This window comes from Taudactylus pleione, unplaced genomic scaffold (assembly GCF_031769625.1).
Source record: "Taudactylus pleione unplaced genomic scaffold, aTauple2 ptg000341l, whole genome shotgun sequence".
Taxonomy (NCBI): domain Eukaryota; kingdom Metazoa; phylum Chordata; class Amphibia; order Anura; family Myobatrachidae; genus Taudactylus; species Taudactylus pleione.
In genome coordinates, this window is record NW_028284742.1 from 491,058 (window position 1) to 510,897 (window position 19,840).

General features: G+C 38.2%; 2 protein-coding genes across 4 annotated transcripts in view; one reads left to right on the forward strand and one right to left on the reverse strand.

Moving 5' to 3' along the window:
- LOC148508838 (uncharacterized) overlaps positions 1-7,895 on the forward strand; it is a 140,163-nt gene extending 132,268 nt beyond the window's left edge. The window contains exon 6 of the mRNA XM_088443947.1: positions 7,837-7,895. Within this exon, the coding sequence (XP_088300073.1) occupies positions 7,837-7,861 (25 nt within the window). The 3' untranslated portion in view covers positions 7,862-7,895. The remainder of the gene's footprint in view (positions 1-7,836) is intronic.
- Positions 7,896-7,909: 14 nt separating this feature from the next.
- The window catches only part of PLPPR5 (phospholipid phosphatase related 5), a 316,334-nt gene continuing 304,403 nt past the window's right edge, over positions 7,910-19,840 (reverse strand). For 2 of the 3 annotated variants that reach the window (XM_088443949.1, XM_088443948.1), the window contains one exon: positions 8,458-8,575. In XM_088443949.1, coding sequence (XP_088300075.1) covers positions 8,543-8,575 — 33 coding nt within the window. In that variant the 3' untranslated portion in view covers positions 8,458-8,542. Of the gene's footprint in view, positions 8,576-19,840 lie in introns of all 3 variants that reach the window. The other variant, XM_088443950.1, reaches the window with a different exon arrangement.

Here is a 19,840-nt window from a genome sequence, read left to right on the forward strand (position 1 = left end):
ACTTTTTAGCCTTACAAAACTCTTTGGTTGCTTTTGCAGTATGCTTCGGGTCATTGTCCATCTGCACTGTGAATCGCCGTCCAATGAGTTCTGAAGCATTTGACTGAATATGAGCATATAATATTGCCCAAAACACTTCAGAATTCATTCTGCTGCTTTTGTCAGCAGTCACATCATCAATAAATACAAGGGAACCAGTTCCATTGGCAGCCATACATGCCCACGCCATGACACTACCACCACCATGCTTCACTGATGAGGTGGTGTGTTTTGGATCATGAGCAGTTCCTTTCCTTCTCTTCTCTTCCCATCACTCTGGTACAAGTTGATCTTTGTCTCATCTGTCCATAGGATGTTGTTCCGGAACTGTAATGGCTTTTTTAGATGTTGTTTGGCAAACTCTAATCTGGTCTTTCTGTTTTTGTGGCTCACCAATGGTTTACATCTTGTGGTGAACCCTCTATATTCACTCTTGTGAAGTCTTCTCTTGATTGTTGACTTTGAAACATATACACCTACCTCCTGGAGAGTGTTCTTGATTTGGCCAACTGTTGTGAAGGGGTTTTTCTTTACCAGGGAAATAATTCTATTGTCATCCACCACAGTTGTTTTCCGTGGTCTTCCGGGTCTTTTGGTGTTGCCGAGCTCTCTGGTGCGTTCTTTCTTTTTAAGAATGTTCCAAACAGTTGATTTGGCCACACCTAATGTTTTTGCTATCTCTCTGATGGGTTTGTCTTGATTTTTCAGCCTAATGATGGCTTGCTTCACTGATAGTGACAGCTCTTTGGATCTCTTATTGAGAGTTGACAGCAACTGGTTCCATGTGCAAATGTCACACCCAGAATCAACTCCAGACCTTTTACCTGCTTAATTGATAATGAAATAACAAGGGAATAGCCCACACCTGTCCATGAAATAGCTTTTGAGTTGATAGTCCCATTACTTTTGGCCCCTTAAAAAGTGGGAGGCACATATTGAAACTGTTGTAATTCCTACACCGTTCACCCGATTTGGATGTAATTACCCTCAAATTAAATCTGAAAGTCTGCAGTTAAAGCACATCTTGTTTGTTTCATTTCAAAACCATTGTGGTGGTGAATAGAGGACAAAATATGAAAATTCTGTCAATGTCCCAATATTTATGGGCCTGACTGTATGTAAGAGGTGCATTGGAGACAAAGGGGTTTATTTACTAAGAGTTGGGTTGGGTTTAAAGGGCAGTGCTTTTACTATAAAGATGCAGATAGTAAAAGTAGGGGCACTGAGAGGGACAGGTACTGTTTAACTGGGCCAGATAGAGTGGCCCGACAGGGCCCTGGGTTTACGATCTCCCCCACTGCTCTGCCCACTACTACTGACTGTACAGCAGTGCAGCAGTGCAACACATTGGGAAGTGAGAGAGAGGAGACTGTTGCTGCAGTAGTCCCCTTTCCTTGCCAAATGTGCCGCTGGGCTGTGCTACTATACATGCACACACACCACACATGCATATACATATATACACACATGTATATATATATATATATATATATATATATAGATATATATTGTGGTGAGAGGGATTGTCTCTCACCTGAATTGCCCATTTTCTTGGCTGCACAAACAGGAAATATAGAATTCCGAGTTTTCCAGGTTGCCTAGAGCCAGCAGGAAGTCTGCAGCACAGGAAGGGTTTAAAACTCTCACACACCTGTTGCTTATTGCTCCTGATGCTGGACAAACTGGCCAGGCGACATGCTGGGGGTGGTGGTTAGCATTAGGGTACCGGGACCTGGAGGGTTCACAGACATTAGCACAAGGAGTGCTGGAACATTTACTTTTTATGTTGTTTGCTTATTTTCTGTTATGTGCCTGTGTGTGTCCAAGCCTAACCTCATGTATGCTAAGGTGCAGTGTCTGCTACCATTAAAAAGACACTGCTTTACCAAGTACCTGCCTGTCTGGAGTCCTCATTTCAATACCCCGTGTTACATGAACTACTATATAAAAGTGAAAAATTGTCCTTCTGTCATTCTGTCCTTCTGTCTTTCTATACAATCCACCGTTTACAAGCCGTGATCATGAAATTTTACATACGAGCGTATTAAAACACGGCGGAGGCAACTGAAAATTTTTTAAATCGAAATTAATTACTGTTAATTTTTAATTAATGAAAAACCACTATTTTTGCATAGCATTCACCCTCTACAGGTCAGGTACCGAATTACAAAAGGAATTAGCTTATCTACTATTTTTTCTTTTCTATCTTCTCTTCTAAATCAAAATTAATTACTGTTACTTTTTAATTAATTAAAAAACAAAATTTCTGCATAGCATTCACCCTCTACAGGTCAGGTACCGAATTACAAAAGGAATTCGCTTATCTACTGTTTTTTCTTTTCTATCTTCTATACTAAATCGAAATTAATTACTGTTACTTTTTAATTAATTAAAAACGAAAATTTTTGCATAGCATTTGCCCTCTACAGGTCAGGTACAGAATTACAAAAGGATTTAGCTTATGTACTATTTTTTCTATTTCTATCTTCTTTACTATATCAAAGCGAAAATTTGTCCTTCCGTCTTTCTATACAAATCCACAGTTTACAAGTGAAGATCATGACATTTTACATATGAGCGTATTAAAACATGGTGGAGGCAACTAAAAAATGTTTAAATCGAAATTAATTACAGTTCATTTTAAATTAATTTAAAACCACAATTTTTGCTGGATGCTCATTGTAGGGCCTCACGGCATATGGGTAGGGCCTTGGAGCAAGCATTTTTTGTTGTCATGTTTTCTCATGATCTTAATGTTTATTACTGAGGAGAGCTTTAGCAGGCTTTGCCAACATTCTCAGCTCTCTGACTATACCAAATTATGCAACAACATTTACTTCTTTCTTCCAACTGTGTCAAAACGATGACTTTGCAAGGACCCTGCTGTTCTGTGAGCTGCCAAAATATTACAGATGGAATGCCTTTCCCAAAGTTTTTCTGTGCTGAAAACAGGGAGTCGCTGTAAATGGTCATCCTGGTATCAGAGCAACAGAAGCTCTTGGCCGTGTTTACACTGTACATCCTACAAATTTTGAATTCTTCTATCTCCAAAGTTTGCTTTACACCGTTACAGGTCCTACTTCCTTCGAAGACCTTAGAACTGTTGATGGGGAAATTTGTCACACTTTTCGTGAGGCCTGCCTAAGGAAAGGTTTGTTGGATGATGATGTGTAAACAAACATTCTTAAAATCCCGTGCAACGCCGGGTACTCCAGCTAGTATATATATATATATATATATATACTTACACAAACATACATACATATATTTCACACACAAACACACATATATACACTACGCATGCATATGTCACTCCTACATTACATACATATACATATACACACACAAGTAACACATACATTACACACACACTTACCTTGCAGCATCTGCAGATGCAGGTTGTAGATGGGATGGGGATGGAACTTGACAGGCAGGCTGCATGTTATTAAGCCCACCCCTCGCTGCAAAATGCCGTAATTTGTGGGTCAATCGGGAGGGGGTGGCACCAAATCACACAATTAAATGTCCCTGACAGCTAACTATTGGGTCGGGTACAGGATGCTGGTGCTCGGGATCCCAGCCATCAAAGTCCCGATCCCTGCATCCCGACAGGGTTAGGATACTGATACTTGTCAGTCAATAACCTAACCCTCCCCCTCTCCCTACCCTAACCCTCCCTCCCTGGTTCCTAAACCTATTCTCTGCCCCTAGTGCCTAAACCTAACCTCCCCAAACCCTAATCCTAACCCTCACCCCTTAGTGCCTAACCCTAACCATCCCTCTAGTGCCTAACCCTCCCTCCACCCCAGTACTTACCGTTTGGATGCAGACACCAGATTCTGACAGTTGTCGTATTTTGGCACCGGCATTCTAAACGCCATCATCCCTGTTGTCAGGATTGTGACCGAATCCCCACTATTTTATAATATCTTTAACAAATATGATTTTATTATTTGAAAAAAAAATGTTTTTTCTATAAAAAATTTTTTTAAAAAAATCCACACGGTAAAGAGTTTCTGCAGTTTTATTATTATGAACCACTCACACAGGTGTAACAGTTATAATCATTACACGTTTCAGAGGAAGAATTTGCTGGTTAAATTGTGTAAAATTATTGTTTGTGTTTGTATAATATTTCAATAATAATACTATTTTGACTTCACTATGGTACCAATAGTACACCATATCTATCTTGAAAGAAAAATAATAGAATATTACGGCTATATGGCTATGATTTATGGCTACATAATAAAAAAACGATACATCAATAAATATAGTGGCAATTACTCTATTCTCCTATTTAAAGTGTTAAAGGCATGCATTAGCAACATACTGTAGCATTAACACTTAGTTTCCATATACAGTACATTACCTGCATCCCTCATGACTTTCTCACCTTGTCACTTGCCTGGCATGTGATGTCCTCAATGTATTCTGTCTTTTTTAGTTCCTGTCACCCATTGGCTCATAGCCCTCTTCTTTGTCCTATTGTAGTTTGTATGGCCATTCATCGATCATCACCTCTTGTCTTTCATATCTGTCTTCTATATCTGGTACCATATTCCAATTAATATTTCCTTGTGAGTTTGGCACCACTGGTGCAGTAAAATAGAATTAAGGGACGTTCTAGTTTTGAATTATCATGGACGACCAACATGGTGATTTCAATGCACAGGGCCTAGTATTTAGAAAGCTTTCTAAAATGGAAAAGCTCTTTGCCATGTAGCATATATGTTTATGTGGAGCATGAGAATACATATAGAACAGGTTTATAACCTAGCCATTACATAATATGTAACTAGCCATAGTTACATATCAAGAATAAATAAATATTTAAAAATAAGTAAATAAAATTATTATTCTTTGAACATTCAAAACCCTAAGGTATTCTTCAGAAATATTTATGTATATCCTTGTATATTAGGGGGTACTTGGAATAAACATATGAACTTAGCAAACATTTACCATCACAAGGTAGTATGTCAAACCTGCCAAATACTGATTTAGAACGTAAAAGTATACGCCATTGTTTGCTGCATAAATGTACTATTTATTTTTAGTTTGCAGTAGATTCTTGTACTTATAGTTCCTTAACATATATCATGCCCATCCTTTGTTTCTTTTTTGTTTTTTTAAGAAATATTTTATAAGTTCCTAATTTGCCAATAAATCCCATCTTGGGACAGTATATCAATATCATGTGATAAATTGGTATAAACTTAAAGTCATTTAACAGTATTTTTCTTCTTCTGATTCTTTTTTGGAAATAAAATTAGTAACCATCATGTAATAACTCATTCATTGTACACGTGGAAGATAAAACCCATCTTTTCTGTAAAACCAGCTGCTTTCTCCATATGTCTTATATATCTTTGATATGAATGCATTTCTTGCATGGAAAGGTGATTTAATACATTCTGAATAGACATTATATATCCATATGTTTGTAAGCGATTGGAAATGTAACCTCATGGTAGGTCATAATTATGCATTTTGGTACAATATTGATATCTAGTATTCCTAGTAATATAAAAGCAATAAAATATACTAAACCAATTAAAAGATTTGTAACTAGCCATCTGTTCTACTGTATGTGTCCCACGGAAGAGCATATTGCATTCAATGACATACAGTTAAGTACAGTAAGCTACACCGTTCAGTATAACCAACATATGCACTATTTACTATATATGATACACATATGTAATCTAGCAGTACAGCTACAGTATATTTAAAGATAATATAATAATAAATAAATGAGTGAATTTGTTATACAAAGGAAAAACTCAGCCATAAGTTTTATTAAAAACAAAGTAATATTTCTCATATTCCACCAGCTACAAAGTAGATGTGACGTATATTCTATAAAATACTTTTGTTCTGTTATGCTTAATTTATTGGAAACATAAGTATAATTGGTATTTAGAGAACAGGAAAAAAAATATTCATCTTAATGCTTGGAGTAAATCTCCAATTGAAGAAAAGTACCCCTCTTTCTCCAGTCTTGCTCTCTCCTCTCCTCACCTGTTAAGTGCTCTATAGACTATAAATTATTAAATTGACAATGTGTGAACAGTGCAAAGCACTGTGTGTGATCTAGAGGTCTCTGGCAGCTGGAGGACTGAACTATGTGGTTTTGGTAGTGGTGCGGTAACTATGGAGTCCTAGAGGTGAACTGTCCACTTTCTGCACCAAGGAAATCCTTGTGTGTGGTTTTCAGTACATGGAGATAGGTTTCTCATTGCCACCACTATCTTATGCAGACAATACAGATGTGTCCTGCTACATCATTGGCGATTGCACTACAAACGTGAGCACGCATCGCACCATGTGATTACCTGCAGCAGTATATGCTATGCTACGCTATGGCGTGCACTGCGATTGCACCATGCATTCCTATGGTGGCACGGTTTGCTGCATACACAGCAAAGATGTAGCAGGACACAACTGTAAGGTAGATATTTTAGCAAGAGGCACCATCATTTGGGAATAGAATGACAGGTGAACCAGTGGAGACGTTGCATTGCCCATAGCTACAAATCGGCTTCTACCTATCATTTTATAGGGATTTGGTCAATATCCCGACCGCTGGCATTCCGGCGGTGAGCATGCCCTAGTCAGAATAACGACGCCGGGTTCCCGAAGGCAAGTACTGGGATTAGGTGGAGGGTTATGGTTAGGCATTAGGGGGAGGTTTAGTGTTAGGAACTAAGGGGGATGGGCTAGGTTTAGGGTGTGGGGAGGGGAGGGGAAGGTTAGGTTTAGGCACTGGGGGGAGATTAGGTTCAGGGGCCAGGGAGGGAGAGTTAGAGATAGGGTAGGGACAGGGTTAGGTTACTGACCAACAAAGTGTCAGTATTCTAACCCTGTCGGGATGCCAGCATCGGGATTCTGACCGCTGGCATCCCATATGTATTCCCATTTTACAGAATGTACTTGATAAATACTACCTAAGCTGATTGGTTGCTATGGGCAACGTCTCCACTGGTCCACTTCTCCACTTGATACATCAGTCCTATAACTTCATAAATAATCAGGTATACAAATGTCAGATACAGTAAGAGGTTCTCAACCCTTGGTTTCTTTGGAGAGGCAGATTCAATTTTGCCAGTCATGTTCAGAACCAATGGTTGAATTTTACATAATGGAAATAATTATAAAAACAAATCATGTTGTGAGAACTTTAAATGTGTATAGTTTTGATTGAATCACAATTGACGGGATGGAAAATCCATTAGGCCACAGATGGGAAGTTTTTAAAATTTGGTTATTTTATTTGATCAACAAATTACCAAAATCTGTACATGAACAGTATAGTTACCATTAAACTACAGTATGTAATGGTTATAATTCAGGTAGAAATGTAATTTTGTTGTTTGGATTTAATGGAGAGCTATTGTTTTCTTTAGACTGTATATACAATGGCATCTATGACAGTGGCAAACTTCATTGTGTTTATTCTTAAGTACCTACATAGCATTCACATTAATTTTAGGCGTAATTTCACTGTTAGCATTAGACCACCATGAGTGCACTAGTTAGTTTCTTACTTTGTATGTAGAAATATTTTTATTTGATATAATACTACTTTTTTAAATGACATTCAGAAGTGTAACATTCTATAACTTAACTTATCTTTCCAGCAAAATTACAATTTCGGTCTTTTGACTTCTAACACTCCTCCCTACCCAATCCAGAACCCTGCTCTTTGTAGTACCATCTTGTGAATACATGCATTGATATTTTATTATTCTTTTTCTTATCTATTGATATTTTTATTTATGTTTTCTTTCACAGATTCATGGAAAGCATAAGCCAATGAAGACATGAAAAAGACAACTTCTCTTTGATCCACGCCAGACAAATTTCCAAATAAATAAATTTTTAATTATGATACATTAATTATTACAGTAAAAATTTGCATTTTTTCCCTTCAAAACATAAGCACCAGTCTTGATATAACGTAAGGTATAAATCATATAGTGAAATATATAGCAAAATACCATGTGCAAACAGTATTTAGCACAAAACATAAATAAGTTTCTTTTTTTCTATTGTACATACTAAATTTTACTAAATGGGAGATCGGTCATGCTAAATTAGCTTGAACAAACCTGTTTTTCTTTTTTTTTTATCTTTCTTTTTTTTTTTTAAAGTGATTAATAGAAAGTTCAAAACTGAAGAGCTAAAGTAGGATACTGTACTGTACATGGTTGATTAGAAAGTTCTAAGGACCAGAGGTTGTGGAAACCGGACATACTGACTAGTGCACATTGCTAACACACCTTCAATGGTTTTCTGAAAAAAGTAAGGAAAACAAGTTATAAATACAAAACAACCTTCAGATGCGGACAATATTGTTGATACTGTAAAAATCATGAAATACTGTAGACCAGATACTGTAGCTTGTACTTCCCGCTCTTTTCAAATATGTCTCGGTTGAGATGAGTGGACTGTGAAGAGGGAGGAGGTCCAGTGCAGAGAGAAAGCATCTATTTCAACATCATGTGACTTCTGCAAAGGCGGTGAGGTGGTTCTATAGAGATAACACAAAGAGAAATCACAACTTTATGGTACCGTAAGTAAAATGTTGTCAGGAAGCATTTCAGACATTTCCCAAATAGAGAGGACTCTAAAGAAATTATATACAGTCAAACACCTATTTTACATTCCATGATTTTACATTATTCTGGCACTTACAATTTTTCCATTGTCCCTTACTTCCCTCTTGCACTTCTCTGATTTTACAGTACATCTTCCCTTAGTTCTCCAAAATATTTACCCAGACACAATAGGGGTTAAGTTGGCATGGGCAAACACCCATTTGTTTACATGCCCATAAAAGAAAACGTACTTATATGTCAGTATGCAAATTTGGTTCTTGCCCATGAAGAGGCAAATTAGGGTAAGGGCATAGAATGGAAATGCATATCTATAGTAAAGGCATGCTTGAGTAATTGCTAAATGAGGGAGACTGACATGGAGATATGCCTGTCAGTAGCTGGTGCAATACATAATGATGATAATGACAGTTGCCAGCGCTGTCTAGCTATCTATAATTGGTTGGCCTCCAGCTGTTGCAGAACTACACTTCCCAGCGTGCCTTGCCACAGTTTTGTTATTTGGCCAAGCTAAAACTGTTGCAAGGCATGCTGAGATGTGTAGTTCAACAACAGCTGTTGGGTCGCTGATTGCCCAGCCCTGTCTTAGAAGTTGGTGGGGCTTTCTTCATCAGTCATGCCTATGCAATATGATTTTGTGGGTGAATTTCAGAATGAAGTACATATGAAACACGTGCAGTGGGGAATTTACAATAGGTGCAGAGTGAAGTGCACATGAGACCTCAATCTAGCCACCATTTTCCATTGCTGCCACTGGGCAGAATATAAATGCACAACACACCACTTAGATTGGCTCTATCTCCCTGGTGTATCTGTGTATTAATCGGTGGAGGAAAGGTTGTGAGCAGCAGTCTGTGTGAGAGGACATGGCATCTCCAATGACATCCAATTCTAATCTATCTGGAGAGACTACCCATCACTGCAGGTCTTGTATTGCTATGTACAATTATTCTATATCTGGAATCGGTATGTAATGCTGGTGGCTGTTTGGTTTATAAAGAGACGTATCAATGGGAGAAGGCATCTACAGGCCTGACACATGTGATGTCTCTAGTCCACTCCATTCTATCACTCCACCTGCACTACAGGGGATGTTTATATTAGGTAAGAGCCAAAATATGTGATCTCCACTTAACTCACGAGGGGCCATGGGGTGTGGTGGGGGACACTAGTAGGCATTGCAGTGCACACAGGCCCACTAATTGCTTACTTCCTCTTTCTAAAGTGCCCCTGCACATATAGCATGAATCCAACTCAGTATCAGTTCCAGTATATTTTGCTATACATGCACGGCATTTAATAAACTTCACTTGATATAAGTACTCAAATAAATATCAAAGAGATGTTTCTTTTTGACTCAATTTACTGTAGTATTTTTGCTTTACTGTACACAATGGGGTTTTCATAGAAAGCCCACAACAGAAATGTTACATGCTGGAACTTCAGTTAACTACTACTGTATAGTCAGTTGCAAATTGCATTGTATACATTTTTCTTAATTTACTTCAAACCATAATTGTTTTTGATATATGGCCTGGTAGTCTGCTGTAATGGAATTTGGAATCACTTGCTCTTTATTCTCTTGAAAACATAAAATAGGCGTGTGACTGTAGATGAAAATTTAGATAAAACATACAGGATTGTTTAATTATAGTGCTAATAGGACAGTTGTGTTGCACCCATAGCAAAAAATCAGATATTATCTTTGATTAGTGTAGTGCAAGTTTCACTAATGTAAACAAATGTTTGATTGGATGCTATGTTTTATGGCATATTCGTGCTGTTTTCACTATATTATTATAGGGTTTTAATTCTGTAAGATTGTGTTTAAGTGTCAAATGACATCCATGCAAAGTAACCACATGGGAAAAGAATGCTGCATCACAAAACATTATTATTTAACTCTGAATCCAGTTTATATGTAGTTCATGAGAACTGTCAACTGATTTCTTAAAATAAAACCAACACCTCATCAATCTGAACAAACAAAACAACAAGTTTACTAAAATCAGAATTTTTCCATATTGTTAAAGTACCCCTGCCATTGCAAATACTAGAGAAACCACTTCATCAAAAATCAGACTGTGTAGTATCCAAACATCCCAATTAGTATAATTTAAAAATTTCCCAGAAAAATATGCTACAGATTTTTTTTAAATAAATGAATGATATCTAGTTGTCCTTTCAGTGCCTTAATTTCAAGTGCCCTGTTGATACATATGATATGATATGAATGAGAGAGCCAGTAGGCACTAGTACTGTACACTGCTAATGCTAATGAAGCATGGGCTATTGGGGAGAATAAAAAATATTTTTTTGGACTTAATATACAGTTCAGCAAATTCTAATTGGCTATTTTGAGGGAACCAATTATTAACACAATTTTCCTTTATTTCAGAAGAAGCAATAGAATGTATCTACAAACATTACATACATAAGATTATTGACAAAGAGGTGTGGCCGTACCAACCTATGGGTGTGACTACACCATGGTGGGCCTGTTAATCACAATGGGCATGCTTAGCACTACTGTACTGCTAGTCCTAGTCCACCCTCAACATCTCTCCCCTCTTCCTAAAACACCTTTGACTTGGTGCACACTCTGGAGGAACTTGCCACCTCTGCGTGTGGTACGAGGCCAGTATATAGATAGACATAAACACACAAGCATACCTATCAAAGACTGTACAGCGGATCTCAGTGGAGGGAGAAGTGCATGAAAAAGTGGGGAAACCATCCTGGACCCTAAAAAAGTGGCAAATGAGATAGCAGGGCCATATAGAAGGCTGTTACTGGTCACAGAGAGAGTACTGGAGGTTCTTAAAAGGTGTCAAATGATTTGTGCACTTTCCATTACGGGTTAAAAAATTACAGTAAGCAAGAGTTTTCAACACATTAAAGTCTTTCAGCATCTAGCATCTAGGTGTACAAAGAAATGTCTGTATAGTAATTTTTCAGTGTTTTCATGTTTTTAAAAAGTTGTAATAAACACTTTTACCTCTCTCAAAAAACCCTCTCCTACCAATACAACACCTCCACTAATCTGTCCCACATCATTTACACCTCCACTTACCTGTCCCATATCATTTACACCTCCACCTACCTGTCCCACATCATTTACACCTCCACCTACCTGTCCCACATCATTTACACCTCCACCTACCTGTCCCACATCATTTACACCATCACCAACTTGTCCCACATCAATTACACCTCCACATCCCTGTCACACATCATTTACACCTCCACATCCCTGTCCCACATCATTTACACCTCCACATCCCTATCCCACATCATTTACACTTCCACATCCCTGTCCCACATCATTTACACCTCCACATACCTGTCCCACATCGTTTACACCTCCACCTACCTGTCCCACATAATTTACACCTGCAAATACCTGTCCCACATCATTTACATCTCCACTTACCTATCCCACATCTTTTACACCTCCACTTACCTATCCCACATCATTTACATGTGCACATACCTGTCCCACATCGTTTACACCTGCACATACCTGTCCCACATAATTTACACATCCACATACCTGTCCCACATCATTTACACCTCCAAATACCTGTCCCATATCATTTACACCTCCACCTACCTGTCCCACATCATTTACACCTCCACCTACCTGTCCCACATCATTTACACCTCCACATCCCTGTCCCACATCATTTACACCTCCACATCCCTGTCCCACATCATTTACACCTCCACATCCCTGTCCCACATCATTTACACCTCCACATACCTGTCCCACATCATTTACACCTCCACATACCTGTCCCACATCGTTTACACCTCCACATACCTGTCCCACATCGTTTACACCTCCACCTACCTGTCCCACATCATTTACACCTGCACATACCTGTCCCACATCATTTACACCTGCACGTACCTGTCCCATATCATTTACACCTCCACCTACCTGTCCCACATCATTTACACCTCCACCTACCTGTCCCACATCATTTACACCTCCACATCCCTGTCCCACATCATTTACACCTCCACATCCCTGTCCCACATCATTTACACCTCCACATCCCTGTCCCACATCATTTACACCTCCACATACCTGTCCCACATCATTTACACCTCCACATACCTGTCCCACATCGTTTACACCTCCACCTACCTGTCCCACATCATTTACACCTGCACATACCTGTCCCACATCATTTACATCTCCACTTACCTGTCCCACATCATTTACACCTCCACTTACCTGTCCACATCATTTACACCTGCACATACCTGTCCCACATTATTTACACCTCCACATACCTGTCCCACATCATGTACACCTCCAAATACCTGTCCCACATCATTTACACCTCCACTAACCTGTCCCACATCATTTACACCTCCACATACCTGTCCCACATTATTTACACCTCCACATACCTGTCCCACATCATTTACACCTCCACTAACCTGTCCCACATCATTAACACCTCCACATACCTGTCCCACATCATTTCCACCTCCACATACCTGTCCCACATCATTTACACCTCCACATACCTGTCCCACATCATTTACTCCTCCACTTACCTGTCCCACATCATTTACACCTCCACTTACCTGTCCCACATCATTTACTCCTCCTTACCTGTCCCACATCATTTACACCTCCACATACCTGTCCCACATCATTTAACCCATTATTGAGCATTTCACATGAAAACGGACATGTCTTTAATGGCCAAATTATGCTATTTAAACCTCCCCAAGTGCATGAGTATTCATTGGGAGGGATGCACTTTGTCCTGACATTTTTACCTTAAAATAAAGTTTTTCCCTACTTTTTCACCTGCTCAAATTTCCTCAGAGAAAAGCAATACAATTTTGAAAATGCAATTTACGGTGCGAGTTCGCCATGAGAAAGGCTTGCAAAACCCTTCTCGCACCTAATTGTATTGACCCCATTTACCTTTTAGCCTTTCAAAATGTGTGTGTTTCTGTATTCTTGATCTGTTATATATTATTATTGTTATTATTATTATTTTTAGTGTTTTTTACCTATAAATGATTATACACAATACACACAATAGTACAATTACAGATACGTGTGTGTTTCTGTATTCTTGATCTGTTATATATTATTATTGTTATTATTATTATTTTTAGTGTTTTTTACCTATAAATGACTACACACAATACACACAATAGTACAATTACAGATACGTGTGTGTTTCTGTATTCTTGATCTGTTATATATTATTATTATTATTATTATTATTATTATTATTTTTAGTGTTTTTTCCCTATAAATGACTAAAGACAATAGTACAGTTACAGATAAGTGTGTGTTTCTGTATTTTGAATCTGCTATATTATTATTATTATTATTATTATTATTAATATTATTATCCTTTCTTTATATAGCACTATCATCTTATTATGTAGTACTGTACATTGAACAAATTATGGTACAACTAGATAACATAGAGTAACAAATTAGACATGATATATGTCTCTGCCCAAATAAGCTTATATAGAAATACTGTCCACTTTGCTTACGGCAAGTTAAATGCCCGCACAGTTGAGCTGTCAAGCCCGGAACTTTGGGCAGATGATTGATAAGTGTGTATATACTTACCAATCCTCAGATAGGTCAGTGGGTCGGTCACAAGGCCGACCTGTCATCTTGTCAACCTAGTGTATACTAAGCTTAAGGTGTAAAAAGCATTTCCATGATCTGAGTTATCAGCCTCTTGTGGGGGCTCCCCTGGATGATTTGAATTCAGTAAGGCTGCTTTGTTTGCTGCAGTAGACAAACCTAAGGTATTAGTCTGAGTCCATGAAATGTTGTGCACCATTTTCTTTTAATATACAGCAACCTGCCACATCATTGGCTCAGTCTAAACATATCAAATTGTCTACTAATAGAAAGAAGCAGCCAAGAGCTACCTTGAACATTTGCTGCTACAAAGAACAATAGAGACGTACTTGCCCAAACCACGGGCAATTACAGGTAGAGTTTCCAATTGCCCAGAACCCTCCTCCCTGGCCCATCCAGGGGCTCAAATCATGGACACATGTGGATTTTATAAATTGGTCAGCCAATAATGAATATAGCTCTGCAACAACTAGGAGATTTGGAAAACATGCGCTGTTAAGGGTCCGCAAAGACTGTGTTTGGGAAACACTGCTATAAAACATTTATAGTTTTATTTATTAATACCGACACTAGCCAAAGTATAAGGAGACTAATGTGTACATATATGTCCAGGGACTCTACTAGGTACTTCTGACCCCCGTCCCCCACCTCCTCCTTCCAAAACTCCCAGACTTACTCCAATATTATCCAGAGTGGGAGACTTGGGCTGTGGAATGATGCCCATGTCCGGAAAAAAAAAAAACACTCAGCTCCGGTGGGTTGGCCTTACTGTTGCTTCCATTGGCTTACTGCGATTGCTAACCTTAACCCTGTATAAACAGTATACCTGGAGTATTGCATACGCTGCAGTTTGTATGAGACAAACTATAGCTTGTTAAATGCTATTTATGCTCTCTTCATCAGCTGGCCACACTTTCTCTAAAAGGAAACATTTGGAAACCCCCCATCTAGAAATCCTGTGTTTGCATCTGCAACCCCTGAGGAAGGTGAGGAGAAATGGAAAAATTGTCTGACAGAAGGACAGACAGAAGGAATCCTATGGCACGGTGAAATAACAGTAGAATTGCACAGTAATAATTAAAAAATACATTGTGAGTGAATAATTTTATATCTACATTATTCACATACAGTATACATCATCTCTAGCCTTGTCTTCTCATTCACGGACCACAACTTCTTGTGCATATGTGTCTGTGTATGAAGATTGATGTACATATTGTTTACTTTAATCCTGTCTTTAGTCTCCTACTTAGTCTACTCAATTTCAGATTGTTTTATGGGATAGATGAATTTATCATTAGGCAACATGATAAAATAAATATATTATTATTTTATGTATATTATATAAAAAAGACCAGGAAAAAGACACGTTCCCTAGTTACAGATAAGTAATAAGTGCCACACCAGAATTCTATATCCGAATTTTCTTAGTTTCTACACTGCAATAACACATTGAGAACATAAAGGCTCCTTCAGTAAAATAGCAGAGGACGTACTGTAACCCCTGGCAACCAATATTATGTTAGCCTTGTTAAACATGTTAAAATGTCTGTATTACATAATGAATTTAATATTTCTCTCTTCGTATCATGTCAGTTATTTTTGCAAAGTACACCAAGCACTGCAAAGGTATATTATATATACGATATATCCCAATATAGGAATACGGTGTCATTGGTCAACGTATCTGTCCCCAAAAAGTTCCTTTTTCAAGATCTTCCACTTATCTAGCAGGGTATCAGATGAATAAAGTGCCATACAATAGTATATAGTTTAAATGGCCTCCTAATGGGTTAATCACTTACATCTGTATATATATATACTAATCAATGAAACCAAGCAATAAGACTAAAGCTCAATAACATCATCTGTCTGTATTGTAAACATATAAAGTGACAAAGATTTACAATATAACCTTAACATATACTGTACCAGTCACCCTTGGATTTGCCCCTGACTGAGGAGGCAATCACAGCACCCCTCCTTAGCACGCAGTGCCGTATTTTATTTTCCTCTTTTTTTCTAAGGGGGACGTGGCCGTTCTTCCAACGATTAGGCCATGCCCCAGATAAGTTCTGACTTCGGAGTTAATTCAATTAGCCCGTGGGATCAATTAGCCGGTGGTAAATTACAGTGGCTAAAGTTCTGCTTAAGTATTAACAGAATTTCCATATAGTGTTTACTTTTATTGATTAATTGCTTTCTATAACCAACAGAATGTCAAAGCGAAGTACTGACATTTCTTTTTATGAAAGATTAGTCTTTGGTTTGACTACTGAAGTTTTGTAATAGCAGTTGCAGAAAGACGATACAAAATTATATATGCGCTCACTTGGTGTGGTTGAGAACTACAGTATGTGAGAATGACTATTTGGATTGAACTGTGAAAAAAGAATATGTACTGTATGTCTTTGGTTACAAAATTAAAAATTATGTGAGATGTGTAATATGGTTATACTTATGCTTATTCTTCAAATGAAGAGCAACTAAAATCACAGAGACACAATGCTTTATTTGTAGGCTTAGGTGTAATCATTTAGGAGAACACACAGTAATGGTATAGCAGTAGAGGACTGCTATACCTCCCCCTATTATCCAGTTAAGAAAAGTCCAGGTGAGGTCTGGAACACAGGTGTGTGCTTGAAGGGTTTCGTTTTCAGGTGTATTCTTTTAGTGAGCACCCTTAAATAGTATAGCAGTATGAGTCAAAATTAAATGAATTACTTCTCTTTTGCTTCTGTATTCAAGCTGACTTCTGCAAGTGGATTTAGAAAACAGAACACCATATATAATTATATATTCTTGAAGTGTAGCTGTCACTTTTGAGGCAGCCATTTTGTGAGCTGATCCAATCTTCATTAGGAAGTAATGACATAACTGATATATGTCACAAAACAACATTACTTGGGAATTCCCTTGAATAATGGTTATTTCTCTTTAATTCTACTTATCCCAAAACAGATGTCTCCAGTGTAGATCAATAAAGTACAGATGTGTCCATGTTCATTGTGGCTGATCACGGCACAAACGTGCCCGCGAAACGTGCTATGCGCCATGCTATGTCGCGTCCCCGATCGTGGGAGTGCATCTGCATTCAATCCTATAAAGATGCAAAAGCGCGTCCACAATCGCGGGAGTGCATCTCCCATTATATCATATGGAGGTGCAAGTGCGCATGTGGGATTGCGGGAGTCCATCTTGCGCCACGCATAGGGCGATTTGCGTCGCTATGGACAATGTAACTGGGCCGATCTGTAAGTAAGTTCAGTGAAATATTCACCTTTCTCCAAATTTGGCTGCAAAATTTCACTCTCTAAATTTGGCTATTAACATACCTTCCAACTGCCCCTCGATAGTGCTGGTTAGTGGAATCACAAGGGCAGAGTTTCACCAAAAGTGGACTTTCTAGGTGAATAGGCAAAGTGCAGATAGATAAACTGGATAGATTGGGGGCAGGGATTATTTTGTCCCAATTTCACATGTCTATATTTAGGACGTATGCTCCAAGTCCTTGCCTAATCACCTCATAGCAGAATAGAATATTGTCATTCCAGCTATTTATTGATTATATTTATTGTTAAATGGCAAAGTGAACGTGATGCTAGCAGTTTGTATCACTGGCACTCCGCAAAGTAATTTGCACTTTAATTTGCGTGAAAGTTTGCAGCAAGTTCACTTTTCATAAATCAAATCACATGTGGTTTTTCTCATCCAAATGGTAAAAAGCACTTGTTTTACTTTCAAACCCTGAGCTAGTTATCTGCAGGAGTCTATTCAGAAAATAAATGTTGCTGGATAATGGTTAGTTCTGTTATATTCACATAATTTACAAATAAAGTAAAATTTTTCTTTTAGGAATTTTTTTTTAATGGTCAAACTCATGCATTACTATGAAAGGAAAAAAAGTCAGAGCGTACCGTCATGCATTGTAGACATTCCACTTTCTAGAGAATTTTGCCTTTTATCTTACAAGGTGCTGAAACCATTTATCCATGTTTCAATAGCTGGACGTTGAAACCGTGAGATTTCAAGGACAATTAGTTATGTAAAGCCCACGTTGTTAGACATATGTTTGTGCTATTCACAATTCATTTCATTTCTGCAGTACTCATTCCTTAAACTGGTGTTGATTCTCATTGTTGGATTACTTACAATGTGAATGTACTATTTACACTGTCAATATGATAAAGTTCTGGAAACACAAAAGGTCAACACAAAGGTGTTAAAAAAAATGTAAATTTGAGGTATAATATAGGGTGTCGTTATTGGCCCCCAAGTTTTTCTTGTAACTTTTAAAGTACGGTAATTGACGTCATTTAGTGAGATTTGATACAGCCCAGCTTGTGTCTGTGTGTTATGTGCCGTTATGAACTGCTGAACAACATGGTATTTATTATCCACACGTACTGGAAAACTGAGTCGATAAAGGTTCATATCGGCACGTAACACACAGACACGATGAATGTGGACGCCTCAGTACACAACCCCACTGTCAGAGGCAGGAATTCATACTGACCAGCAGTGATAGCTCCAGAGGCGGGGCTGCAGTACATTCCAAAATTCAAATAGGGGAACTCACCAACTGCCATCCTCACTGGTTATATCCACACTGCCATCTTCACTGGTTATAGCCTCAATGGCAGCTGGTGTGGCTCTCCTATTTGAACATTAAATAAAAAATATATTCTGTGATTGTCAGTTTTGCAATGTACTGTACTGGCATAGATTCAGTGCTAAAAGGTATGTTGATTGATCACTTACAAAGCAATCCAGGGGGTATATTTACCAAAGTGCGGGATTTTAGAAGTGTAGTTTTTGCCCATAGCAACCAATCAGATTTGAGCTTTTATCTTCTAGAACACAGTTTCTCAAACTCGGTCCTCAGGACCCCAAACACTGCATGTCTTCCAGGTCTCCTCACAGAATCATAAGTAAAATAATTAGCTCCACCTGTGGATCTTTTAAAATGTGTCAGTGAGTAATGAATACACCTGTGCTCCAGCTGGGTGACCTGGAAAATGTGACCTGTGTGGGGTCCTGAGGACCGAGTTTGAGAACCACTGTTCTAGAAATTGCTAGATAAATGATAAGCAGAATCTGATTGGTTGCTATGGGCAACAACTTCACTTCTAAAATCCCACAATTTAGTAAATATACCCCTAGAGTGGGAGGTACTGTGCAGTCTATTGAAAATGCACACTAAATGGGATTTAGATTTTAGTTTAGTTTATTGTTAGCTGCTTTTAATTGATTTATTTGGGTCGTAAACAAACATACATTGTTTTGCATGTTATTTTCCAGCTAGGCTAGGGTTTTAACTCATGTACTTTTAACTGCGCAGGTGTTGTAATTATCTTCCTTGTACTCGGTGATGGTGAAGCTGGTTGCTGTGGCAACTAAAGACACAATTTGTTTAACCTATGATGTATGCATGAAGGGTGACTTACAGGGGGTGTGGGTTATTAATTGTCGGCATCAGTCTCTCATTTGTTACACTTATTATGTGATCTTAAGAAAGGCTACTCACTATGGTATATAC